This window comes from Salvelinus sp. IW2-2015, linkage group LG4p (assembly GCF_002910315.2).
Source record: "Salvelinus sp. IW2-2015 linkage group LG4p, ASM291031v2, whole genome shotgun sequence".
NCBI classification, from domain to species: domain Eukaryota; kingdom Metazoa; phylum Chordata; class Actinopteri; order Salmoniformes; family Salmonidae; genus Salvelinus; species Salvelinus sp. IW2-2015.
In genome coordinates, this window is record NC_036841.1 from 12,308,490 (window position 1) to 12,335,611 (window position 27,122).

The window sequence follows — 27,122 nt, forward strand, 5'->3', positions numbered from 1 at the left end:
TACGCAGACGACACCATTCTGTATACTTCCGGCCCTTCCTTGGACACTGTGCTATCTAACCTCCAAACGAGCTTCAATGCCATACAACACTCCTTCCGTGGCCTCCAACTGCTCTTAAACGCTAGTAAAACCAAATGCATGCTTTTCAACCGTTCGCTGCCTGCACCCGCACGCCCGACTAGCATCACCACCTGGACGGTTCCGACCTAGAATATGTGGACATCTATAAGTACCTAGGTGTCTGGCTAGACTGCAAAACTCTCTTCCAGACTCATATCAAACATCTCCAATCCAAAATCAAATCTAGATCGGCTTTCTATTCCGCAACAAAGCCTCCTTCACTCACGCCGCCAAACTTACCCTAGTAAAACTGACTATCCTACCGATCCTCGACTTCGGCGATGTCATCTACAAAATAGCTTCCAATACTCTACTCAGCAAACTGGATGCAGTTTATCACAGTGCCATCCGTTTTGTTACTAAAGCACCTTATACGACCCACCACTGCGACCTGTATGCCCTAGTCGGCTGGCCCTCGCTACATGTTCGTCGTCAGACCCACTGGCTCCAGGTCATCTACAAGGCTATGCTAGGTAAAGTGCCGCCTTATCTCAGTTCACTGGTCACGATGGCTACACCCACCGTAGCACGCGCTCCAGCAGGTGTATCTCACTGATCATCCCTAAAGCCAAAACCTCATTTGGACGCCTTTCCTTCCAGTTCTCTGCTGCCTGCGACTGGAACGAATTGCAAAAATCTCTGAAGTTGGAGACTTTTATCTCCCTCAACAACTTTAAAAATCTGCTATCCGAGCAGCTAACCGATCGCTGCAGCTGTACATAGTCCATCTGTAAATACCCACCCAATTTACCTACCTCACCCCCCATACTGCTTTTATTATTTACTTTTCTGCTCTTTTGCACACCAGTATCTCTTCTTGCACATGATCATCTGATGATTTATCACTCCAGTGTTAATCTGCTAAATTGTAATTATTCGATTTATTGCCTACCTCATGCCTTTTGCACACATTGTATATAGATTCTCTTTTTTTCTACCATGTTATTGACTTGTTTATTGTTTACTCCATGTGTAACTCTGTGTTGTTGTCTGTTCACACTGCTATGCTTTATCTTGGCCAGGTCGCAGTTGCAAATGAGAACTTGTTCTCAACTAGCCTACCTGGTTAAATAAAGGTGGAAATAAAAAATAAAAATAATGGCATGCCTCCCTTATCAGTGGTAATAAAAGGTCTGAGTCAGCCATCCTCCCCTGCGTGGGGGAGTGAGGTTTGTATCTGTTACGGGCAGATGGTGTTMAAATGTGGGGTGTAGCAAGATATTTGCAACAAAGTCTGCTTTAATAAGGAAGGCATTATAACAGTATTATAGCTATGTGTTAAGGTCAATGAAGACAGCATTTCTTACAAAACCCATTGAACTCCTTTGGGATGAATTGGAARGCCGACTGCGAGCCAGGCCTAATCGCCCAACATCAGTGCCTTGTYGCTGAATGGAAGTAAGTCCCTGCAGCAATGTTCCAACATCTAGTGGAAAGCCTTCCCAGAGAGTGGAGGCTGTTATAGCAACTCCATATTAATCCATACTTTTGGAATGGGATGTTCGACGAGCAGGTGTCTACATACCTTTGGTCATTTTATGTGTTTACTGACCAGATCACATGTATTATGTCAGACGTTGCTTGTAGCCTACAGTAAAAACTTGTAGCCTACAGCACTCCAGAACACCTTGTGGCGCGGCGACGATGAACATTTGGTTGTTGTTGACTGTCAGACACCACAGAAGAAGAAGGTTCTGTTTCAGGAAGTTGTAGCAGGAATAATTGTGTGGCTAACGTTGTCGTTGGCTAAATACTTTTTMTGATGATTAATTCAAACGTTTACTTTGTGGGCAATGCATGAACATTCACACAGCTTACAATATGGCTAATATAGCAAGGACCGGAGACATTATCCATTTAAACGTTGGAGGAAAAAGGTGAGGACTGGCATTACTTTGAATAGTTAGCTACCGCCTGCTAGCTATTGTTGTTGGGTGGATGCTAGCTAGCTATGTAAAAGTTGCTGGCTAGCTAACTAGATACCAGCTATTTTTAGTAATCAAATAACGTTAGTAACATTGTCTTAAGTTAGCAAACTAACTACTATTAGTTAGATATTTTTCCAGCTAAACCTTATGTCTCTGACAGTAACGTTAGCAACTACTGACTTCACAGTGCAGCCGGAAGGTGCAACGCTAGCTAGCTAGGTAATGTTAGCTTGCTAGCTTTTCAATGGTTTTGAACTTGATCAAACTTGAGTCGGTGTGTATGCTCATTTGAGTGATCATGTTGTTTCAGGTTCAGCACCTCCAGACAGACATTGACATGGGTCCCAGACTCCTTTTTCTCAAGGTAGGTAACTCTTTATTTTGTAGACCTATACCAATGGCTTTATTAAATTCACAAGTGTCTTCATAATTACTCACTCCAACTCATTAATTACCGACCATAGTGATGGCATGTGGTCATTTGCTGTAGCTCAGTACGGTCTAACTAGTGAGATGTGTTGTCTCTGCCAGTCTTCTAAGTGGGAGGATCTCAACTTTGAAGGATGAAACTGGAGCGGTAAGTTGTCTGAAATCGATGGAAAAACCTAGGCTATGTGTATATAAACCTATTTGATATTGGCAACCACTTAGGCCTACTTATAACATATTTGTAATGTGCTGCTGARCTTTATCTCCCACAGATCTTCATAGATCGAGACCCATCTCTCTTTACTCCCATACTGAACTTCCTGCGTACCAAAGAGTTGTTTCCCAGGTGCTGATTCCTTTCTTTACATTTGTTTACAATTAAAGAGTAAAAAAAAAAAMAATCTATTCAGCCTTGATGGCAGGTTGTTTTCCAAATTAGAGTTCTTAATCTTTCTTTTTAGGTCTATAAATGTGCACCTGCTCATGCATGAAGCGGAGTTCTATGGAATCACTCCGTTGGGTAAGAAAGTAGCCAGTAGCTAGTCAAATACAGCTGTGAATGAGAGGCTGTCTTTATTTGTATTTGTATTTGTATGTATTAGTGTCTGTACCTTGGTTACTTTTTTCTCTTCCTCAGTGCGTAAGCTGCAGCTTTGTGACGAACTGGACCGATCCTCCTGCGGAAACGTGCTCTTCAATGGCTATCTGCCACCTCCAGGTAGATTTGACTTCACTTCAAGGACAGGCAAAGTGTGTTAAGTTTGGTTTCCTGATCGTCTCCTCTTGTTCACCAGTGTACCCGGCGAAGCGGAGAAATCGCCACAGTGTGGCGGGGCCTCAGTATATGGCTGGCTGTGCCTTGCCCATGGAGAGGGCTCCAGTGAGACGCAGCAACACCATGCCACCCAACCTGGGCAACGCGGGCATACTGGGTAAAGCAACGATTGAGGAGAGGATAAGTGGTGGTAAGTAAGGCCTCAGAATCACATACACATTTAACATACGCATACACATTTTACAAGCATTTCTCTACACCTGCAATATTATCTGCTAAATATGTGTATGTGACCAATAAAATGTCATTTGAAAAGGTGCAGCAAAATGCTTATGTGGTAGTTTCCTCAATAGTGCAGTACAATCAACATCAGCAATAACAATGAAAGAGTCAAGTAAAAAATAACTAATAGAAGAGGTAGTATGCATTAGGGATGCGACAAATGTTTCAGGGGGGGGGGGGGTTACTGTTGATTTTTTTAAATCCCAAAATTCCACGTCAATTTACAATGCATATGTAATAGGAACATTATTCTGCATGACAACTAGGGCTGGTCAATGACGTTTCATCTCCCGCAGTCATATACAGTGGCAAAAAAAGTATGTGAACTGTTTGGAATTACCTGGATTTCTACATAAATTGGTCATCAAATTTGATCTGATCTTAATCTAAGTCACAACAATAGACAAACATACTGTGCTTAAACTAATAACACAGAAATTATTGTATTTTTCTTGTCTATATTGAATACATCATTTAAACATTCACAGTGTAGTTTGGAAAAAGTATGTGAACCTCTGGGCTAATGACTTCTCCAGAAGCTAATTGGAGTCAGGAGTAAGCTAACCCGGAGTACAATCATTGAGACGAGATTGGAGATGTTGGTTAGAGCTGCCTTGCCTTATAAAAAACACTCACAAAATTTGAGTTTGCTGTTCACAAGAAGCTTTGCCTTATGTGAGCCATGCCTCGAACAAAAGAGATCTCAGAAGACKTAAGATTAAGAATTGCTGACTTGCACAAAGTTGGAAAAGGTTAGAAAAGTATCTCTAAAAGCCTTGCTGTTCATCAGTCCACAGTAAGTCAAAATGTCTATAAATTGAGAAAGTTCAGCACTGTTGCTACTTTCCCTCGGAGTGGTCATCCTGCAAAGATGACTGCAAGAGCTAGGCACAGAATGCTCAATGATGTTTAAGAAGAATCCTAGAGTGTCAGTTAAAGACTTACAGAAATCTCTGGAACACGCTAACATCTCTGTTGACAAGTCTACGAAACGTAAAACACTGAACAAGAAGCCACTGATGTCCAAAACAAACATTGCTGCAAGTCTGAAGTTTGCAGAAGTATACCTGGATGTTCCACAGCGCTACTGGCTAAATATTCTGTGGATAGATGAAACTACAGTTGAGTTGTTTGGAAGGAACACACAACACTGTGGAGAAAAAAAGGCACAGCACACCAACATCAAAACCCTCAACCCAACTGTAAAGTATGGTGGAGGGAGCATCATGGTTTGGAGCTGCCTCAGGGCCTGGACAGCTTGCTATCATCGACAGAAAAATGAATTTCAAAGTTTATCAAGACATTTTGCAGGAGAATGTAGGCTATCTGTCRGCCAATTGAAGCTCAACAGAAGTTGGGTGATACAACAGGACAACGACCCAAAACAGAGAAGTAAATCAACAGAATGGCTATAACAGAAGAAAATGCGCCTTCTGGAGTGGCCCAGTCAGAGTCCTGACCTAAACCCGATTTGAGATGCTGTGGCATGACCTCGAGAGCGGTTCACACCAGACATCCCAAGAGTATTGCTGAGCTGAAACAGTTTTGTAAGAGGAATGGTCCAAAATTCCTCCTAACCGTTGTGCAGGTCTGATCCGCAACTACAAAAAAATGTTTGGTTGAGGTTATTGCTGCCAAAGGAGGGTCAACCAGTTATTGAATCCAAGGGTTCACATACATTTTTCCACCCTGCACTGTGAATGTTTACATGAGGTGTTCAATAAAGACATGAAAATGTATAATTGTTTGTGTGTTATTAGTTTAASCAGACTGTTTGTCTATTGTTGTGACCTAGATGAAGATCAGATCAAATTTTATGACCAATTTATGCAGAAATCCAGGTATTTCCAAAGGGTTCACATACTTTTTCTTGCCACTGTACCCTTGAAAGTGCCTTGGCTACGGCATGTTTGTATGTCTGGGTACACTACGGCTTTGCCGACACAACCTTCTCTGGAGATTTCGAAGAGCCACTGAATGGGCATTTTACTGGTCTGTAAAGGAATGCCGATTTTTGAAGCGGGACTAACGTCCATCGCTAGGCGACCAGAACTGTCAATCAAAAAATCGAGCAGACCACTCTCCTAAAGAAGTACTTTAAAGTTTTTTTAAATACCGTGACTTACCAAGATGTTTAGTAGATAGAAAATACTTCTTCCTCTAGGAATCTACTCCTAACATTCAGTATTAGGCTAAATGAATTCAGGCTTTCGTTCATTTTGACCGTATGCAGGCTATATAAAGTTTAAACGCCTGCGGCTGGTAAAGGTTTGAGTAGCCAATAGCCTACTAAATGAATACAGGCTATTTTTGCAGCCTATAGCCAATTTGATTTTGGGAATTGTTTATCTAAGTTTCAATTAAACTATTTGGTTATCTAAACAATATTTAATATAATGGCATTTTGTTATGTCGGCTATAGGCTTTCATTAGGTAATTTGAAGGCTCTTTTTCAAAGCAATTTGGGTTGTCATTGTGTAAATAAGAAGATAGGCCTATCGTTCTTAATTCATGGCATGGTTTCCTTTATTCTAATGTTGAATAGAGATGCAGACAAATTCATTCATGCAGGGAAGGGGAATGGCCTAGTAGCCTCTGGAGTCATAAAAACAATGAACTAAATTGATGTTATTTGGCGGGTCACGGATCAGCTCTCTTAATAATTATATGTGGGTGGGGTTGCAGAGAAATCTGTCCTGTTGTTGGATATTTGGTGGTGCTCGGAATTGATATGGCTGGCGCGGGGTGAGTGTGGCTCCAAAAAACTGACCCGTGGGGACTGTGTTTATGTATAAGGGGTTGGATGTGTGGGGAGTCAGTGCAAACAGTCTCTAAGGTGCACATATTCTCAAGGTGCAGGTCTGTGTAAGGAGACCGCTAGGGTTAGAGTGAACCGTCCGTGACTCGAGACCTTGACGATCTTTCGGGACAGTATTTTTACATTATATTTAGCTTCAATATGTATATTTATTATATTTAGCTTCAATCAATATGTTTTGTCTGGTTGCAATGGATTGAAAGTAAAAGCTCTAACCTGGAGCCATTTATTTGTTAAGGGAATATTATCAACCGGAGGGTTCACCTTCACCCACACCTGTTCATCTTTCCCTTCCTACACAGCTCAGCTTGCAGACCCAGGCATGGTCCGCATCATCTGTGGCCACCACAACTGGATCGCTGTGGCTTATGCCCAGTTTGTTGTTTGCTACAGGTAAGAACACAGGACTTCCATGTACGATATCACAGCGTCATATGAAGCAGTCTTTTTGGTAAGGACCGTAGAGGGTGTTAAACTGTGCTGTCCTCTTCCATCAGAGTGAAGGAGTCTACAGGCTGGCAGCAGGTGTTCACCAGTCCCCGTCTGGACTGGGTGATTGACAGGGTGGCGCTCAACGCCAAGGTGATGGGCGGCTCCCTGGGAGACAACGACAAGATGGTGGCCGTGGCCTCGGGCACAGAGATCATCCTCTGGACTATCTGTCCCGACGGCAACGGCAACGAGATAGGTCAGTCTGCAAACGAATGAACGCACAGTGTTAAAACAAATATTACAGCTGCGATATAGTCTTTAATCGCTCAAAATGTTTATTTGTTGACTTGTCGTTTAGTATTTTAAGAGACCACTTCATGGGTAGTTGTGGGTGCTTATTGTAAGGGCCGTGCTAATAGGTCTCCATTGTACCTGCTTCCCTCCAGGTGTGTTCAGTCTGAATGTCCCCGTGGAGGCTCTCTTCTTTGTGGGGAACCAGCTGATTGCCACCAGCCACACAGGGAAAGTGGGAGTATGGAATGCAGTGACCAAACATTGGCAGGTAAAGTTGTGTCCGTACGTTCTGTAAGAATGTCACGTCAAAAGAGCATATTATGTGTATTAATAATATATGTGGTCCTGTGTGGCTCAGCTGCAACGCCAGGATTGTGTGTTCGATTCCCGGGGCCACCCATATGTGAAATGTATGCACACAGGACTGTAAGTTGTGTTGGCTAAATGGCATATATTATATGTGTTGTACACCATTTCATGTTTTCCTTTTTGTCTTTCCCTTCTCAGAATCAAGACGTGGCTCCCATTAATAGCTATGATACTGCCGGCTCCTTCCTCATTCTAGGCTGTAACAATGGGTCCATATATTATATAGGTAAGGGAAGTCATCTTTTCTACCTATGACGCAATAATGGAAAACTATTGAAATATTTTTTCTGTGTCGAAGAATGCAGTCACAAGGTGTTTTTGTAGTACATCATTCACTATATGAATACAGTAGCAAAATATAGACCTCTCGTGGATGTGTTCTTGTCAACAGATGTTCAGAAGTTTCCATTGAGGATGAAGGACAATGACCTCCTAGTGACAGAGTTGTACCGCGACCCCACGGAGGACGCCGTCACGGCTCTCAGTGTCTACCTCACGCCCAAAACAAGTATGTCTGCCCGTTTCCATTTTTACCTTCACTGAAATTAATAGCTTTTTTTCTGCATGTTTTTAAGGATTAGCAAGTATCAATTGGTCAATCGTGGTTATTGGAAATACAAACTTAATAGATACATGGTGCAAAACAATCATTTTCTGAAAAACTTGTTTGCCATGTTACTTCATTTATGGTCAGCGATGGTCATTTTATAGGCAGCTGGCAGATTTTGAATGGTTCCCGGTGGCGTTTCGCTAACTCTTTACCTAAATTTAACCTTTAAACTAATCTTGACCTTTACCCTAACCTCACGTCCCTAACATGAATACTAACTTGAACCAATTTCGATCCTAATACCTTAACCTTTTTGGGTCTACCGGCTGACTATCCACTTCCATTTCTTGATATGCACGGTACATAACACAGCATGCGTTGTGGCTAAAATAGTGTATGGGATAAAAGTCCCCAATGTGTCATCAGGCGACAGTGGCAACTGGATCGAGATTGCCTACGGAACCAGCTCGGGCACGGTGCGGGTCATAGTGCAGCACCCGGAGACCGTGGGCTCTGGGCCCCAGCTCTTCCAGACCTTCTCAGTCCACCGCAGCCCCGTCACCAAGATCATGCTCTCTGAGAAGCACCTCATATCAGGTGAGAATGGTTGGCCAGGAGCCTCCGTGTTTTATGGATGATCGTTACTTTGCTGTTTATTCTACCGTCTCCGCTTGTAAGCTGTTGGATGTTATGCTAATATTTAATTTAGCTACATTTCCCATTGGGCTTATTTGATTTTTGTCTTTTCGGATGTCAGCTGACATGGCGATACGTTAAACATTGATGTTGCTGACAGAGAAACGTTGGTCCACCAAGTTTAGTGCAGAAGATGGGCCCCATCATGCAGATGTCTTTGGGCTAACCCTGTTGTGTCGTCAGTGTGTGCAGACAACAACCACGTGCGGACCTGGACGGTGACTCGCTTCAGGGGCATGATCTCCACCCAGCCAGGCTCCACCCCCCTCACCTCCTTCAAGATCCTCTCCCTGGAGGACATCGACGGCCACGGGGGCTGTGCTGCCGGCACTGAGATAGGTAAGCAGACAGAGGTCAGGGGTCAAAAGTGGACACTGGTTTGTTAACATTTTAGAGATGCAATGGGAAAGGACTGTAAGGGTACGTACTGTAAGGGTACGTGTTCCTCTCTAACAGGTCCCTATGGTGAGCGAGACGACCAGCAGGTATTTATCCAGAGGGTCGTTCCTGACYCAGACAAACTCTACGTGCGTCTCTCGTCCAATGGGAAGAGGGTGTGTGAGGTGCGCTCTGTGGACGGCACCTCCATCACCTCCTTCATGGTGCACGAGTGCGAGGGGTCCAGCCGCATCGGCTCACGTCCCCGCCGCTACCTCTTCAGTGGCCACGCCAATGGTAGCATCCAGATGTGGGACCTGACCACCGCCATGGAGATCGCAGGGAAAGTGGACATCAGGGGTAAGACAACCTCCGCTCTACACACGTGGCTTTTTGTGTCGACTGGTTTTCTTAAGTGATGTGTCCTAGACATTGAGTTGGGTCTCTGACCGTCTCTGTCTGGTTGTCCCTCAGCGCTGGGCGGCCCTACGGAAGAGGAGCTCCTGGAGCTGTTAGACCAGTGTGACCTGGCTCTGACCCGTACACCTGACATGAGTCCCGCTGCCTCCTTCACCCACTCCTCCACCCCCCGAGCCTCAACCTCCAGGTACACCAGCCACCATTGCCGACTGCCCACGTAATCACGCACCTGCTACATCACCCATACAGCTGCGTATATTAACCACTGATGCTATCCTTTTTGCAAGTGTACATATTCAGGGCATAAAATTAACACCCACCGAATGCGGGTAGCTTTAGTTTGGGGGGTGGTCAATTTGCAGGGCTCTAGTGTGAGCATTGCATTCGTATTTGTGAATAAAATAGAATCAAAAGTAAAGGATGAGAATATGTGTGAAAAATGCTGAAGTAGGTGCCTTCAAAGTATAGTGTTTCTAATTGCACAAAGGAATACAAATCCCACCTCACACAGCAACAGCTTTGTGCAATGTAAGTGAACCCCTGATAGATTCATTTTTTGGAGGCGCTTGGCACAGGCATAAAAGTTGGTCTAATTTACTCAAGTCAGAAAAGTGAGACTTTGTCCTCGTGTTTCTTGGCTATTTACATTGTTAGGTTCGCAAGCGCYGTTGTTTTTCAATGTTTGTTTGAATTTGCTGCTTCAACTGATAGTGAAGAGACGCTGTAGACGGTGTCTACTACTAGTCACATCCCAAATCTTAGACACATGACATAACTCAAGTAGCCTCGTTACCACGGTAACCTTCCGCCCTTAAAGGGGCAGCTGAACATTGTCTCATCTGATATTTTGGTTATAAGAAAAAATGAAATTAAGCAATATACCACATTACTTCTTAGTAATACATTTTTTGTTTTAGAAAAATTCCAGAGCATGTAATTATGGCAAATGTTTTTGGGCTGGTAAAAAAAAATCTGAGTGGTAATTTAAAAGAAAATCTACCTGCCACAGTGGCTGGTGGAACAAAAAGTACATTTTAGGCCATGATCATATTCTCTCTGTTTCTTGTCTCTGCAGTTTGCAGTCCCAGCTGAGTGAGAGCTCCAGAGAGCGTGGGACCAGAGGAGGTGTGAGCAGCTCGGGTCCCTTCTCTGGTAGCCTGCCCCGCCAGGCCCCTCCGGTGCCCCTCACCAAGCCCCGGGACATGGCTCTCTCCATGACGGGGTTGGGCATCCAGCCCCACCACCTGGGTCTGAGCCAGGCCTCCCTCAGCAGCAGTGGCAGCCCCCGGCCCAGCCGCACTGTCCCCCAGGACAGAGACCGGGACGGTGGCATGGGGTCTCTGCGCAGGGGTAGTTTTGTTGAGCGTTGTCAGGAGCTTGCCAAGGTCTCGGACTCTGCAGGAGGGGCGGAGGGGGGCACGCGGCGCAGCCTGGCTGTATGCTCGGAGTTGGAGGCTAGACTGGGCCTACGGACCCCCGCTTCTTTCTCCAGCCCCCCTGCAGCCTCCCCATCTTCATCGCCGCGCCGGCCGCAGCCCACCTCACCCAGCCCTGCCCCTGCTACAATCGTCAGTCCAACCCGCTCCCAGACCCCCGTGTCGCCTCGTCGAGCTGACACCTCCCCTACTACAGAAGTCCCGCCCCCTGAGGCTGCAGCAGCCACTCCAGAGAGCTCCTCCCCTGTTCCCTCCACCAGTCCTAAACCCCCTATGAATGAGACCAGCTTCTGACTGGCTCGGTGATGTATGAGTGAGTGGACTAACAATGGACACTTTTGGTGTTTCTGAGCATGTGTGGTTTAGTGACAGCACCTATTGTCACATTTATGGACATTTCCTTGTTTAGCATCAGGGACACATATCAAATGTCATTTGTCTGTTTTCAAAAGGGCCAGCTGTGATGTAGGCAAGATTCATATACAACATATCCAAACTGTCAATGTGTTGATGATACACGTTGCAGATCTAGCCATGTATACTGTTGTTCGGTTGCGTTTGGTAGAGCAGTCCATTTCATTAAATTACACTGAACAAAAATCTAAATGCAACAATTTCAAAGATTTTACTGCGTTACAGTTCATATAAGGAAATCAGTCAATTGAAATGAAATCATTAGATTAGGGCCTATGTATTTCACATAGCTGGGAATACAGATATGCATCTGTTTGTCACAGATACCTTAAACATTTTTATCGTGTGGTCAGAAAACAAGGGAGTATATGGTGTGACCACCATTTGCCTTATGCAGCACGACACATCTCCTTCGCATAGAGTTGATCAGGCTGTTGATTGTGGAATGTTGTCCCACTCCGCTTCAATGGCTGTGCGAAGTCGCTGGCTATTGGCAGGAACTGGAACACGCTGTTGTACAAAATCGATCCAGAGTATCCGAAACATGCTCAATGAGTGACATGTCTGAGAATGCAAGCCATGGAAGAACTGGGACATTTTGTGTACAGCTCCTCGCCACATGGGTCAGTGTATTATCATGCTGAAACACGAGGTGATGGCGGCAGATGAATGGCGCGGCAGATGAATGGCACGACAATGGGCCTCAGGATCTCGTCACGGTATCTCTGTGCATCCGTGGAGGCTGGTGGGCTCATTGTAATGGCTGGAATGGAATAAATGAAACTGTGTATATAACAAATCAAATATATGGAAACCACATGTTTGACTCTGTTCCATTTCTTCCATTCTAGCCATTACAATGCGTCCGTCCTCCTATAGCTACTCCCACCAGCCTCCATTGCCGTGCAATTGGCATCGATAAAATGCTATTTTGTTTGTTGTCCGTAGCTTATACCTGCCCATACCGTAACCCCACCGCCACCATGGGGCACTCTGTTCACAACGTTGACATTAGCAAGCCTCTCGCCTACACAACGCCCTACACCCTATCTGCCCGGTGCAGTTGAAACCAGGATTAATCCGTTAAGAGCACACTTCTCCAGTGTGGCCATCAAAAGTGAGCATTTGCCCACTGAAGTCGTTTTCACCCTGGTTAGGATGAGCACGCAGATGAGCTTCCCTGAGACACTTTCCGATACAATTTCTGCAGAAACTATTATTTGGTTGTGCAAAACCACAGTTTCGTCAGCTGTCCAGGTGGCTGGTCTCAGACGCAGATGAAGAAGCCAGATGTGGAGGACCTGGGCTGGCGTGGTTACACGTCGTCTGCGGTTGTGAGGCCAGTTTGGACGTACTGCCAAAATCTCTAAAATGACGTTGGACGTGGCTTATAGTTGATAAATGAGCATTCAATGATCTGGCAACAATTCTGGTGGACATTCCCGCTGTCAGCATGCCAATAACGTTCAGCTTTACAAAGAATTACATATTTATCATGGTTATTTGAATTTAAAGGGCAATTTTCATCATCTTCAGCACCAAACCAGTGTCTACATATGTGAAAACCGCGCGTTCTCTATTATTATGTAGTTAAAAAGATAAGAAAGCTCCTAAAAAAATGCTTCTGTGACGTCAAGTTTATGATTAAAGAAAAGAATAGTGACTTTCCAAACCTGCAATGAGTTTTTAGCCCAAAGGAGGGTGTGTTCTTGCTCCCCACGTCACCCGGAATGTCATAGTGTCTGAAAATCACTGTTCTGATGATGCCATCGTGTAGAACTTTCAGATGGAACGGTAAACGGGTGGCCTGATTCTCTGTGGTCACTAAAGATCCCATGGAACTTCTCGTAAGAATAGGGGCGTTTTAATACCGGTGTCCTGGCTAAATTCCCAATCTGGTCCTCGTACCAGGTTGCTGGATCGAATCCCAGAGCTGACAAGGTAAAGAAATCTGTCATTCTGCCCCTGAACAAGGCAGTTACCCCACTGTTCCCCGATAGGCCGTAATTGTAAATAAGAATTTGTTCTTAACTGGCTTGCCTAGTTAAATAAATAAATAAAACCGTCATGGCCACCTAATCATCCCCAGCTTCCAATTGGCTCATTCATCCCCGTTCCTCCCCCTGTAACTATTCCCCAGGTCGTTGCTGTAAATGAGAATCATCAGCCAACTTACCTAGTAAAATAAGGGTTAAATAAATGCAATTTTAAACCTTAACTTTTTTTTTTTTTTTTTTCTAAACTAAGAAATGTGCAGTTTTCATATGCTGAGCCTGGATTTGTGCTGGAGATAATGAAAATGATTTTGAGAAGTGGTGAAGTTGCTCTTTTAAGAGAACTGTAAATACAAGTAATAATCTTTATCCCGCACTGGGATCCACCATCATGGGCTTGAGGGGCTGAAGTGAAGTATACGCCTACACCTCTAAACGTTTCTGATATCCTCTACAGATTTCTCTTTCAGTCTTCCTGCTTTGCACTACGGTTGGCTTTCTGTACCTTAAATGATACAACAAGCCTACTGCACACGCAGTAGTGATGATTGTTGAAGAAGAAACCGATGTCGAATCTATAGATGAATGATAAGACTTTATCATTCATATGTTTAGTTACGTCTGACTAACTTACTGCCATTTTGGATAATTATTTTTCAAGTCTTCCTCCAGATCACAACCCAGTGCCTCCCTTACCTGTGTTTTTATCTTTTTTTGTTAATGGGTTATTACTATTTTACCCAAACTGTTGCAAGGACAAGCAACTTGATTGTGGAGTGATTCTACCAAACGTAGGTAGAGGTCTATCTCTGTGCTTTTTCTGAACCATTTGATTACTATATTTACAAAATATAAACCTGTTTTCACATGTTTGTATTTAGTGGTTTCTGTTGCAATGTTAACTGGGTTAATTGCTATGTCACTGACAACAATGTAGTTCAGCAGTATTTTCTGTTGCACCAATAGCTCAGATGAAGAGGCGTGTTCAAATTTGTCTCTGTTTACTGTCTTGTCTAATACTTGTCACTCTTTTCTTTTTCTTTTTTTGTCTTTCACTTTGGTAGTGTTTGTTTTTCCTCTGCAATTCCATGTTGTGTCACATAAATGAAGCAGAAAGTCATACTATTAATCAAACTCTTCCATTTATGTGTATGTTCGTGTCATTGGTTAAACTGGCAGCACCTTGAATGTTTTGTGGAATTGTAAGAAACTCAAAGGTAGGCTTTTAACCCATTATCTTATGGTTTAAATGCCATTTTCTGACTGACTATATATACAGTAACAGTCAAGTTTGGACACACCAACTCATTCAAGGGTTTTTCTTTATTTGTACTATTTTCTACATTTGTAGAATAATAGTGAAGACATTAAAACTATGAAATAACACCTGGAATCACGTAGTAACCAAAAAAGTAAGATGTGTTTTTTATATGTGAGATTCTTCAAAATAGCCACCCTTTGCCTTGATGACAGCTTTGATCACGCCTGGCATTTTCTCAACCAGCTTCGAGGTATTCATCTAGAATGCATTTGAATTAACAGGTGTGCCTTGTTAATTTGATTAATTTCTTTCCTTAATGTGTTGTGAAAAGGTATGGGTGGTATACAGACGATAGCCCTATTTGGTTAAAGACCAAGTCCATATTATGTGAAGAACAGCTCAAATAAGCAAGGAGAAATGACAGTCCATCATTACTTTGACATGAAGGCCAGTCAATACGGAAAATTTCAAGAACATTGCTGGTGACGCTGTCTGTGATTTTATATAGAAGTCAAGGCACACTTAACTGGCATGGCTAGTACAGCATTCTACAGTGAGACGCCATCCCAGCTGGTTGGTCCCACTATCATTTGTTTTTCAACAGGACAATTACCCAACACACGCTTTAAGAAGGAAAGAAGTTCCACAAATGAACTTTTAACAAGGCATACCTGTTCATTGAAATGCATCCCATGTGAGAACCTTATGAAGCTGGTTGAGAAAATGCCAAGCCTGATCAAAGCTGTCATCAAGGCAAATGGTGGCTACTTTGAAGAATCTCAAATATAAAATATATTTTGATTTGATTAACACTTTTTTTGGTTACTCTACGTGATTCCATATGTGTTATTTCATAGTTTTGATGTCTTCACTATTATTCAACAATGTAAAAATAAAGAAAAACCCTGGAATGTGTAGGTGTGTCAACTTTTGACTGGTACTGTGTGTGTGTGTGTGTGTGTGTATATACATACAGTTGAAGTCGGAAGTTTACATACACTTAGGTTGGAGTCATTAAAACTTTGTGCATCTACTTTGTGCATGACACAAGTAATTTTTCCAACAATTGTTGACAGATTATTTCACTTATAATTCACTGTATCACAATTCCAGTGGGTCAGAAGTTTACATACACTAAGTTGACTGTGCCTTTAAACAGTTTGGAAAATTCCAGAAAATTATGTCATGGCTTTAGAAGCTTCTCATAGGGTAATTGACATCATTTGAGTCAATTGAAGGTGTACCTTTGGATGCATTTCAAGGCCTACCTTCAAACTCAGTGCCTCTTTGCTTGACATCATGGGAAAATCAAAAAAACTCAGCCAAGACGTCAGAAAAAAAAATGTAGACCTCCACAAGTCTGGTTCATCCTTGGGAGCAATTTCCAAATGCCTGAAGGTACCACGTTCATCTGTACAAAGAATAGTATGCAAGTATAAACACCATGGGACCACGCAGCCATCATACCACTCAGGAAGGAGACGCGTTCTGTCTTCTAGAGATGAACGTACTTTGGTGCAAAAAGTGCAAATCAATCCCAGAACAAAAACAAAGGACCTTGTGAAGATGCTGGAGGAAACAGGTACAAAAGTATCTATATCCACAGTAAAACGAGTCCTATATCGACATAACCTGAAAGGCCGCTCAGCAAGGAAGAAGCCACTGCTCCAAAAGCGCCATAAAAAAGCCAGACTACGGTTTGCAACTGCACATGGGGACAAAGATTGGATTTTTTGGAGAAATGTCCTCTGGTCTGATGAAACAAAAATAGAACTATTTGGCTATAATGACCATTGTTATGTTTGGAGGAAAAAGGGGGACGCTTGCAAGCCGAAGAACACCATCCCAACCGTGAAGCAAGGGGATGGTAGCATCATGTTGTGGGGGTGCTTTTCTGCAGGAGGGACTGGTGCACTTCACAAAATAGATGGCATCATGAGGAGGAAAATTATGTGGATATATTGAAGCAACATCTCAAGACATCAGTCAGGAAGTTAAAGCTTGGTCGCAAATGCGTCTTCCAAATGGACAATGACCCCAAGCATACTTCCAAAGTTGTGGCAAAATGGCCTAAGGACAACAAAGTCAAGGTATTGGAGTGGCCATCACAAAGCCCTGACCTCAATTCTATAGACAATTTGTGGGCAGAACTGAAAAAGCGTGTGCGAGCAAGGAGGCCTACAAACCTGATTCAGTTACACCAGCTCTGTCAGGGGAATGGGCCAAAATTTACCCAACTTCTTGTGGAAAGATTGTGGAAGGCTACCCGAGACATTTGACGTAAGTTAAACAATTTAAAGGCAATGCTACAAAATACTAATTAAGTGTATGTAAACTTCTGACCCACTGGGAATGTGATGAAATTAATAAAAGCTGAAATAAATCTCTACTATTATTCTGACATTTCACATTCTTAAAATAAAGTGGTGATCCTAACTGACCTAAGACAGGGGATTTTTACGATGATTAAATGTCAGGAATTGTGAAAAACTGAGTTTAAATGTATTTGGCTAAGGTGTATGTAAACTTTTGACTTCAACTGTATATACAGTGGGGAGAACAAGTATTTGATACACTGCCGATTTTGCAGGTTTTCCTACTTACAAAGCATGTAGAGGTCTGTAATTTTTATCATAGGTACACTTCAACTGTGAGAGACGGAATCTAAAAAAAATCCAGAAAATCACATTGTATGATTTTTAAGTAATTAATTTTCATTTTATTGCATGACATAAGTATTTGATCACCTACCAACCAGTAAGAATTCCGGCTCTCACAGACCTGTTAGCTTTTCTTTAATAAGCCCTCCTGTTCTCCACTCATTACCTGTATTAACTGCACCTGTTTGAACTCGTTACCTGTATAAAAGACACCTGTCCACACACTCAATCAAACATTCTCCAACCTCTCCACAATGGCCAAGACCAGAGAGCTGTGTAACGACATCAGGGATAAAATTGTAGACCTGCACAAGGCTGGGATGGGCTACAGGACAATAAGCAAGCAGCTTGGTGAGAAGGCAACAACTTTTGTCGCAATTATTAGAAAATGGAAGAAGTTCAAGATGACGGTCAATCACCCTCGGTCTGGGGCTCCATGCAAGATCTCACCTCATGGGGCATCAATGATCATGAGGAAGGTGAGGGATCAGCCCAGAACTACACGGCAGGACCTGGTCAATGACCTGAAGAGAGCTGGGACCACATTCTCAAAGAAAACCATTAGTAACACACTACGCCGTCATGGATTAAAATCCTGCAGCGCACGCAAGGTCCCCCTGCTCAAGCCAGCGCATGTCCAGGCCCGTCGGAAGTTTGCCAATGACCATCTGGATGATCCAGAGGAGAATGGGAGGTCTGGTCTGATGAGACAAAAATAGAGCTTTTTGGTCTAAACTCCACTCGCCGTGTTTGGAGGAAGAAGAAGGATGAGTACAACCCCAAGAACACCATCCCAACTGTGATCCTCATTTTGACTTGTTTTAAGGACATTACATCAAAGTTGGATCAGCCTGTAGTGTGCTTTCCACTTTAATTTTGAGTGTGACTCCAAATCCAGACCTCCATGGGTTGATTAAATTTGATTTCCATTGATAATTTGTGTGATTTTGTTGTCAGCACATTCAACTACGTAAAGAAAAAAGTATTAATAAGAATATTTCATTCATTCAGATCTAGGATGTGTTATTTTTAGTGTTCCCTTTATTTTTTTGAGCAGTATATATATATATATATATAAATATATTATATATATATATATATATATACTGTATATCAGCCTGTAATGTTGCATATAATATATATATATATATATATATATATACTGTATATATATCTATGTAACAAATATCTTAAGTGGACATGTAACATTGAATGTTCTGTGTTTGTCTGTACAAAGTACATCTGTCTGTCCATGAACTAATAATAATTATTTTGGCAACAGTGGGATTGCTTTGTCAGTAGCAGAATGTTAGCCAAGGATGCTGTGAGTGCATTTCATATACAGTACCCTCGAGTTTCTCGCTTTTATGACTGTACTTTTCTAATCTGATCTTCATAAATCGAATAAAACTATTAACTAATTACAGTGAGCCTACTTTGTGGTTCAACATGAAACACAATGTTCACGCTCCAATGTCTGTCACACTCGAAACGCATTTCATTCCAAAAGCATTTTATTCAAACGCATACAAACTAGTAGGAAAGCAGTTCATGTCTTTGTACAGCGATCATGTAATAAATAAATAAAATACAAATGTCATGGCAATGCACCTTCTTAGTACATTATAAGGCAGGTAAGTCCAAAATAATGTTCTGTTTGTAATGATAGCAGTACTAATAGTTTGGTTCAGCCTGGCTAACAGCTTGCAGAGGCCTTTGGCTATGTGATATCTAGCTAACAGAATGCATCGTCAATAAGTGCTATTATGTTTTCATCATGAGTGACATCCTTTCATATTGACTGAATATAATGGCTGGAAAATCCCCACGATATAAAAAAACAAAACAATGTACTGTACATACTCTCCTCTGGAAAAAGTACCAAAATATATGAATCTACTAGACTTGGAACTCTATTCAAACTGTATCGCTGAAGCGTTCCAGATTGCGCGATAGCAATGTAAACGTCATTTCTGATTGAGCCGACATAAGCTAGTGTTTACCGTGAATGCAGTCTCCGCTAACGCAAGAACATTGCCTTTGAATTTCAATGACACTGTAACGCTGAACTTCCGCGATACGGATTGAATAGAGCCCTTGGCTTTTACCCTAATGAGAAACAGGATCTATCACTTGTATATGTTGTTCTACAGTACGCAGTTATCAGGCTCGTTCCATGACACCATGACTTGTCATAAAACTGTGACCCACCAAACCCTGAACTTCTGACCCCACAACAATGGGGCACCTGGTTACGGTTTGTGAGGGGCCAATTGGAGGTTAGGTGTAGAACAGTCATATTTTGGCGTCCAGCATCTCCAGGAAGAGTTTGTGCATGGGCACGTGGCCCTCCAGGTGGAGCCGGCAGAAGGTGTCCACGGCACGGTTGGCAGACTGCCGGAGCAGGGGCAGGGTCATGAGCAGTTTGCCTGCCCGGTGGAGCTCTGCTGGGTTCTGGGCGCTCTCGTACTCCTGCAGGGCTTCATGGAGTCCGTCCTGGAACCGCTGCACTGCCTCCACACTCTCCAGGTTCTCTGCGTCTGAGTGGGTAGAGACAAGGTCAAGGGAGGCCTGTGGGTGTTTGGGTGTGGGTGGAATTGTGTGATAAACCTCCCCTTGTTTCGGCACGACAGCGTGTCAGATCCCATTGTCCACCTCATTTGTTTCGCCATTGAGGGCTAATGGACGGACCAAGGTTAAGTTGCATGCAGCCGACCCTCATTTTTCCTGAAAGGACTGTAAATGTAAAAACAAAGGCTCCCTCCTCTGATCCTTCTAGCCACCTCAGGCGGTGTGACTGCCCCGGAGTGTCAGGCTAACGCAGCCAGACTCGCCTAATGGATTTCTGAATTCCTGTGATAATTTGCAGGGCGCTGGGAGGCAGATGGATTTATTGATCAGGGCTCAGGGCAGAAGCAGCCTTCTCACTGCTAGGATATTGATCAGTTTCCACTTGCTGTGGCCTGGGGAATAACAGCGGGAGCCGGAAGGGAGGGGAGGGAAGGGTGAGAGAAGTGGGTGTTGGAGAACAGATTTGGCAGACGTCTAGACCTCCCCACTCTCTGTCATGGTGGTCTGAAGACTGGCAGTTTGTACAGAGGTGATTGAAAGATGATTCATCAACACATTTTTGGGAGCACACAAGTATGTAGTATCGCATCGGTAATACCGTTCACATAATGACCCCTTTATTTATGAATCCAATCAACTAAATACAACATGTTAGTCATTATATCAAATTATTAATGGTAGTTAAAAAAAAAAGTGGAGGGCTGATAGTGACATGGGTAATGCTGAGAGAATCCCATTACAAAAATACGAGACCTGTGAGGGACGTTTGCCAACATGAGGGGTCTAGCCACTCATTCCGTCCCTGACAGCTAGTAGCTTTTCAAGGTATTGACCATCATTTAACAGCCTTGCCCTGCTAGGGAACCTGACCCTGGAGCAAAAGTCTATTCAAAGACACACCCTGAGGGAAAGGCACTGTGGATCACACTTAGGGGCTTGAATCAATCTGTATTGCTAAAGCGTTACAGAATGCAAGATGAACATGTAAAGGTCATTTCCGATCGAGCCGACATCTGCAGCGTTTACGTAACTACAGTCTCCGCTAACGCGGTAACATGGCCTTTACATTTCAATCACGCTGCAACGCTGAACTTCCACGATACGGATTGAATAGAGCCCTGACTCTCTCCACAGTCCTGAAGGAGTGGCTGTATGTAGGGCTGCCTGAAGACGGTGCAGTCGATTTTGTACCAAGCCAGTGTATTGCAAAGCTGAATTTAACACAATTATTTATTGTAAGCAATAGCCAGGCAGATTAGATGGTAGTATCTCTTTTTGGTAGTTCTGTCATTCTTATAATGCTTTCTAAGAGGGATTGTACAAGGGTACAGCTAGGTCTCTTGAGTTTGCTCTGTCACAGTTACAGGATCCTGAGTGGCGCAGCGGTCTAAGACACTGCAGTGCTAGAGGCGTCACTACAGACCCGGCCGTGATCAGGAGTCCCATAGGGCTGCGCACAATTGGCCCAGCGTCGTACGGGTTAGGGGAGGGTTTGGCCGTGGTAGGCCGTCATTGTAAATAAGAATTTGTTATTAACTGACTTGCCTAGTTAAATAAAGGTTAAATAAAACAATAAATAAACAGCTGACAACACTGAACTACTGATAACAGATAGCCAGTGGCGGCCATGTAGTTAGTACCTGAGTTGGCGAGGGCCATGGCCTTGAGAGTGACCACTTCCTCTCGGCTCAGGTTCATCTGCCTGTACTTGGTGGTCAGCTGTCTCAGGGCAGTGTAGAGGTCAGAGAGTCCGGCCGCTCTGCACTGGGCCTGGTCCAGATGCAAGTTCCCAGCAAACACCAGTTCCTCCCCATAGCCCAGAGACTGAGACACCACTGACAGGACCAGCGTCTCCATCCAACCACTCTGCAGCAGGGCCATCTGGTCCACCAATGAAAGGGCAGAGAAGCCTGGAAGGGCAAATATGGAAATGTAATACTCCATAAGTTCTCACAGTATAAAAAGTCAACTTTGTTCCTTTGTACCAGTGTAAAATGGCATAGTATTTTACATTTTTAAGCAGGGAGTCACGCTTATTTAACATGACCTACAAGAGCAATGGGAGTGGGTACCTGGGATATGCTTTGCCCAGCCAATCATGACCAGGAGTTCCCTGTTTAGGAGGTCACAAAGCGTCAGCAGGGCTTTAAGGTTGTCATCATTGGTTGAGTTGTCCGGCGTGGCACACAGGGGGGCTGACTCTGTCAAGAGGAGCTGGGAGATCACTTTGTTTCCTGAAAGAGGTCAAACAGATATATTAGTAAAGTACTCTAGTGTACTCCCCGTTTGTGACTGACAAGGCTCTTATTGGAGTGTGTAAGTGCTGCACGACAGAGGGTACTCACCGTTGGCCTTGACGAGGTGTGTGTCTGGGGCCTTCATATAAAGAGAGAGGCCAGAGTCCCCCCTTCTCTTGTACTTCTGACGTCCTCCTCTTACTCGGTCCATGCGAACACCTGTGGTGACACAAACATGATTGTCAGTGATCATCATCTTTGCTCATTGATTGATCCCCAATCCCCAAGTCAAGAACAGACTATGGGAGGTGCACAGTACTACATAGAGTCGTGGCGCCATTGAACTCTATTCCACATCAGGTAACTGATGCGAGCAGTAGAATCAATTTTTTTAAAGAGATGAAAATACATTTCTAAGTGACCCCAAACTTCTGAACYGTAGTGTATGTGGTAGAAGAGTAGTGACCTAAGGGAACACACTTAATGTGTTGTGAAAGGTGTTATGAAATGTAATGTTATGAAATGTAATATTGGCAACAGCTAATGGGGATTGAAAATAGAGGTTGAGTAATTAAAAACTCTAAGTCAGGCTGTATGTGTTCTACAGGCCTGTACACATAAGCATGTCTGTTTATTGAGCCCACTGCACTGAGATGAGTTGTTGAGTTGGTCACCAAGTCTCACCTTCCTTCATCATGCCGGCATGCAGGCACTTCCGGAAGCGGCACGCTTGGCACGACTTCCTACGACGCTTGGTGATCTCACAATCGTTCACCAAAGGGCAGCCGTACTCAATGTTACCTGGAAACACAGAAAGCACAGCTCTGTTTACACCCCGCCCTCTATACTCGAGGTTACCAGTCAGAAAAGCCAATGACGCAAAAATGCAATCCAAATGGTGACGCTGTATTTTACAGTATCTTTCTCACAGTGCATTCTTGATGCTTAACTTTTCAGAAAGCCTAAAGGTCAAATTGCCATGCTGTAAAACAAAGTGTGTTTTTAGGGGGTGTGCCACCATGGCTAACCCTTGCCATCTGGTGGTTTACTGAGTTTCACTGTCTGTGGCACTATGACAGAAGTCATTTGCCTCTGTGTTCACTGGCACCCTGAGCTTTCACACAGCAATCAATAGAAGCCCAGACAAAATACAGATATTGATTGGCTTTTTCACACTGAGCCTAACGACCACAACAAGTGTTACAACGAATGGGCTCACACAAGACAAAAAGGGGATTTAATAGAGTATTGATTAATTTCTCCCACCCATCTATACCCAGACAAGCGGGTCTGGATCTGGGGGTGATCTAGGGGCCAAGGGCCCTCGATCAATGAGCTCACCCCTAAACCCCCCGTTCCCTGGACAAGAGGCTCTGAGATTAGGGCATCCAAGTTACAGCTCCAAGCTTTTAACAGGAGATTGGCACCTCTTCAGAGTGCCATTCACAAGAAACTAAAATGTGTTTTGTGGTGTTATAGGTACAATAACACATTTTTAAGCTGCAGTTTCATACTTTGAGATGGGCACTGTTGCTAAAAGAACGATGAAAATCCACTTTTGATAAATGAGAATAAAACAAGTATTTTCATTCAACTTCAAGCATACTTGAAATTAGGCGCATAGTCAAATAATGTTGAAAATCATTCGTTAATGATGGTCCCGTGTGGCTCAGTTGGTAGAGCATGGCGCTTGCAACGCCAGGGTTGTGGGTTCATTCCCCACGGGGGGACCAGGATGAATATGTATGAACTTTCCAAATTGTAAGTCGCTCTGGATAAGAGCGTCAGCTAAATGACTTAAATGTAAATGTTAACGCATCAAGCGTCACTAGATCAATATCATGCGTCAGTTCTTTTGGAACATTTGTAGCAGAGAATAATCCTCTCTAGTTTCAGACTGCAAAAATCCAATATTCACGATTATATTAAGAAATCAAAACCAAAGAATATACAGAAGCAATTTTTCTCATTTAGAAACAAGGCAACAATAAACATGTCGTTGTCCCCCCCCCTTATGTTAACTACTAGGCTATAGCTCTCAAGCCAATCAGTGTAACATTGTAAATGCCGGATCTCAAAGGCAAGACGCATCAAAATCGGCCCAGTGCTGTCTGAGATAGCAGATTGGCCTATCGCGTGTAACGAACGTAAGAACGGACCGAGATAGATCCACAGTCCCCTCCCCGATTTCATCTTGGGGGACAATAAAGCATTTCTGGGGCCATCAACCAATATGAAGCACATTGAGTCTTCACACGAAAATCAATCCCATAGCTGAGTCTGCGGCTGACAGAACTATTGGAAATCTGTGTATGCTGCAATCAGCCTCAATTGCGCTTCCCCCTCTAATAGATTATTGATTATATTATTAATTAAGATCTAGCCCAGAACTTTGCCTTGTCCTAAATGTATCACACGTGCACGCTCGCACACAGTGCACGCAACACACACCATCACAGACTGCTTGATTTGGTGTTCTATCAGGTTTTTGCAAAAAACATATACACTTTTGTTTACCTTGAATTGTCCTCTTGAAGAAAGCCTTGCARGCCTCACACGACGCTACTCCGTAGTGATATCCCGATGCAAAGTCGCCACAAACTAGACACAGCCTTTTAGGTCCAGAGCCCAGCGACGATAAGTAGTCACATTTGAGGATAGAATCAACGTGCGCAGAGAGCGCCAAACTGCGGTCTGAGCAAAACTGAGATGCGCTGCTACAGTCCGGTGCTGCGCTGACACCGCTGCCGCTGCTGCTCGAACTCGGGGATTCCGGGTCCAGCGAGTGACCCGGTGAGAATAAACTGTATCCACTGCTGTCCGAGCTGGGACTGAATGCTGTGGTTCTGTCCAGGGCGAAGGTAGGGCTGYAGGGATCCGTCTTGATACATGTATCATCTAGTGAAGGAGCGTCGTCGGTGTTTGAGGAGTCCAACAGGCTGATGGCACAATTGAAATGATCATGCCAACAGTATAGTCCCACTGAAATAATACCCTATTATTTATAGAACTGCTACGATAACAGTGTGGCATGCTGACCACAATATAGTCTGCCTATTGGGTGGACCACCTCAAGGACCAACAACTCTATTCATGTTCCCTATGGAGGAAACCAACTTTTGCATTTATTCTGCAGACAATTAATAATAACTTTTTTTRCCAACTAAATTAAGCCTTATCTCATGCTTAAATTGAAATAAACACACATCAATAGCACATAATTGGTGGCAATCAGATTAACGACAGATAAAATGTATCTATGATCACATTAAATTGTTCACTACTTTCATACCAAATATGAATGTAAAAAAAAAACATAAATCTCAGTAATTCTTACTGGTTGTGCTGGCTGAGGAAGTGGACATTTTCACTCAGGCAAAAATCCTTTAGATCCATATCCAGGAAGAAAGGAGATGAAATGAGAAATATAGTTGTCAAGGCAGTAGTAGTATTCTAGTATTCTGGTTTGGGAGCTAAAGGTAGAGAAATAGTGACAGAGCGAGGACACTGAGACAAGGGCCACAGTTATAGTTGCAGGTTTATTTAGCTGAAGACTTGTGTCATTGCAAAGGGGCGGGGCCTGGAGGACTAATCCTGACAAGCACTAAACGTTTGTTGATGGTTTCATTCTCTTCTCACTTCCATTGTGTTGAGCATACAACATGCATATTTACATATTTACATACTACACAGAAGGCAACATTTATACATGATACACTAGTCAAAGTATGAACAAGATTTGTTAAAGAGGATTTTCACTGGTACCTCTTATTGACAAAGTGTTATCAAAGRGAGGTGAAAACATGAAACGCTATTGCTTACGATGGAGCACCATGCACTATGTCCGTCATTAAATGCATTTTGCTATTCTTTTTTTACAGACTCTGCCCTCCCTCATCTCTGTAATTGTTGGACCAGGATTTCTCTCTAATACTGTTTGGTGTAAACAGAGAAAGCACTCAGAACAGATTCACGGACACGGCATCCCCTTTGCTTCCAGGTATTTGTTGTTCCTCATAACAATGTCTCACTTTTAAAAGCTATAAATTGCATATTGGGGACAGTACTATTCTAGTTCCTGAACCAAAATGCATCACTATTCCTGAAGTATTTGAATTAAGATTGTCCAGTCTCACATAGGCCTTTCTCTTTGAAGTGTGTTTTCATGGTTAATCTTTGAAAGTCAAGTAAGGTGAGCTTGAGAGAAAGTGAGAGGCAGGCAGGGGAATTAGAACAGACCGGAAAACCAATGGATAGAATTAGACTAGAGAAAGGGAGGGGAGGGAGGTAGTGGAAAGAGAGAGGGGATTCTTACTTGGAACTGGTCAGTAGGTCAGGTACACGTGTACAGTACAGGGCTTACATCTGATGAAAGGGAAGGTGGTGATGAGTTAGGAGGGTTAGGGTGGCTGGAGGGTGAGGATTAGGAGCCATCCGGTGCCAGTGTGTTGGCAGGGGTGCTGAAGCAGCAGTTTTGGACAACCCTGATGTGTGAAAACCCTGTGAGGAGCGAGAACATCCAAATCCAGCCACCAGACACCTTAGCCAAGTTTATACCTGGCGCTGACATGGGTCCTTTGTCCTGATCTTGTCTGCATTCTGATTGTGCGCACATTTCCAGAAATGTGTCTACACACACGGTATTCAAATGTGTCGGTTATCCATCTACTGTGTCTGCATTGTGACCACATTTCCTGGTCCCTTCTTTTATGCAAATTATTTCACAGCTATTCTTTCAAAAATAATATGTATTTATTTTTTGTAAGACACATATTGATATAATCATTCAATGGTGCCACCTGTCAATGATTTTAGAGGGCGGAATGATGACGATTTAAGTGGTTTCTCTGTCCATATCTGTCTACACTTGTAAGATATCCACACACAATGTGTGTCTGACTATCTCCGGAGGTGGGCAGGATGATCTGATCACAATCTTTTGATGTCTACACCTGTCCAAAAATATCGGCACGATCAGAATGCGAACAAGATCAGGACAAAAGACGGAAGTTAGAACCAGGTATAAATGCTGTTCTAGATACCTGCTTCACTTGAGTT

At 43.4% G+C, this 27,122-nt stretch overlaps 2 protein-coding genes across 3 annotated transcripts; one reads left to right on the forward strand and one right to left on the reverse strand.

Moving 5' to 3' along the window:
- The first annotated feature begins 1,812 nt into the window (after window positions 1-1,812).
- LOC111960533 (SH3KBP1-binding protein 1) lies at window positions 1,813-14,455 on the forward strand. Of its 2 annotated transcripts, none has more exons than XM_023982562.2 (17): window positions 1,813-1,997; window positions 2,359-2,412; window positions 2,580-2,625; window positions 2,750-2,823; window positions 2,939-2,997; window positions 3,115-3,195; window positions 3,272-3,442; window positions 6,655-6,745; window positions 6,850-7,040; window positions 7,231-7,346; window positions 7,586-7,673; window positions 7,839-7,955; window positions 8,406-8,594; window positions 8,877-9,032; window positions 9,150-9,431; window positions 9,546-9,678; window positions 10,567-14,455. In XM_023982562.2, exons 1-17 carry the CDS (start codon window positions 1,918-1,920, stop codon window positions 11,219-11,221), a joined length of 2,583 nt encoding a protein of 860 aa, XP_023838330.1. In that variant the 5' UTR covers window positions 1,813-1,917; the 3' UTR covers window positions 11,222-14,455. The 2 variants fall into 2 exon arrangements, with proteins under 2 accessions (XP_023838330.1, XP_023838331.1); XM_023982563.2 differs by having other exon boundaries at window positions 8,424-8,594.
- Window positions 14,456-18,752: 4,297 nt separating this feature from the next.
- Window positions 18,753-25,562, reverse strand: LOC111960534 (estrogen-related receptor gamma-like). Its single transcript, XM_023982565.1, has 7 exons — window positions 25,402-25,562; window positions 24,582-25,003; window positions 22,749-22,865; window positions 22,173-22,283; window positions 21,900-22,061; window positions 21,468-21,737; window positions 18,753-19,796 (listed from the first exon to the last, which is right to left on the reverse strand). The coding sequence occupies exons 1-7, from the start codon at window positions 25,458-25,460 to the stop codon at window positions 19,552-19,554; spliced, it is 1,386 nt and encodes a 461-aa protein (XP_023838333.1). The 5' UTR covers window positions 25,461-25,562; the 3' UTR covers window positions 18,753-19,551.
- Between the last annotated feature and the right edge of the window lie 1,560 nt (window positions 25,563-27,122).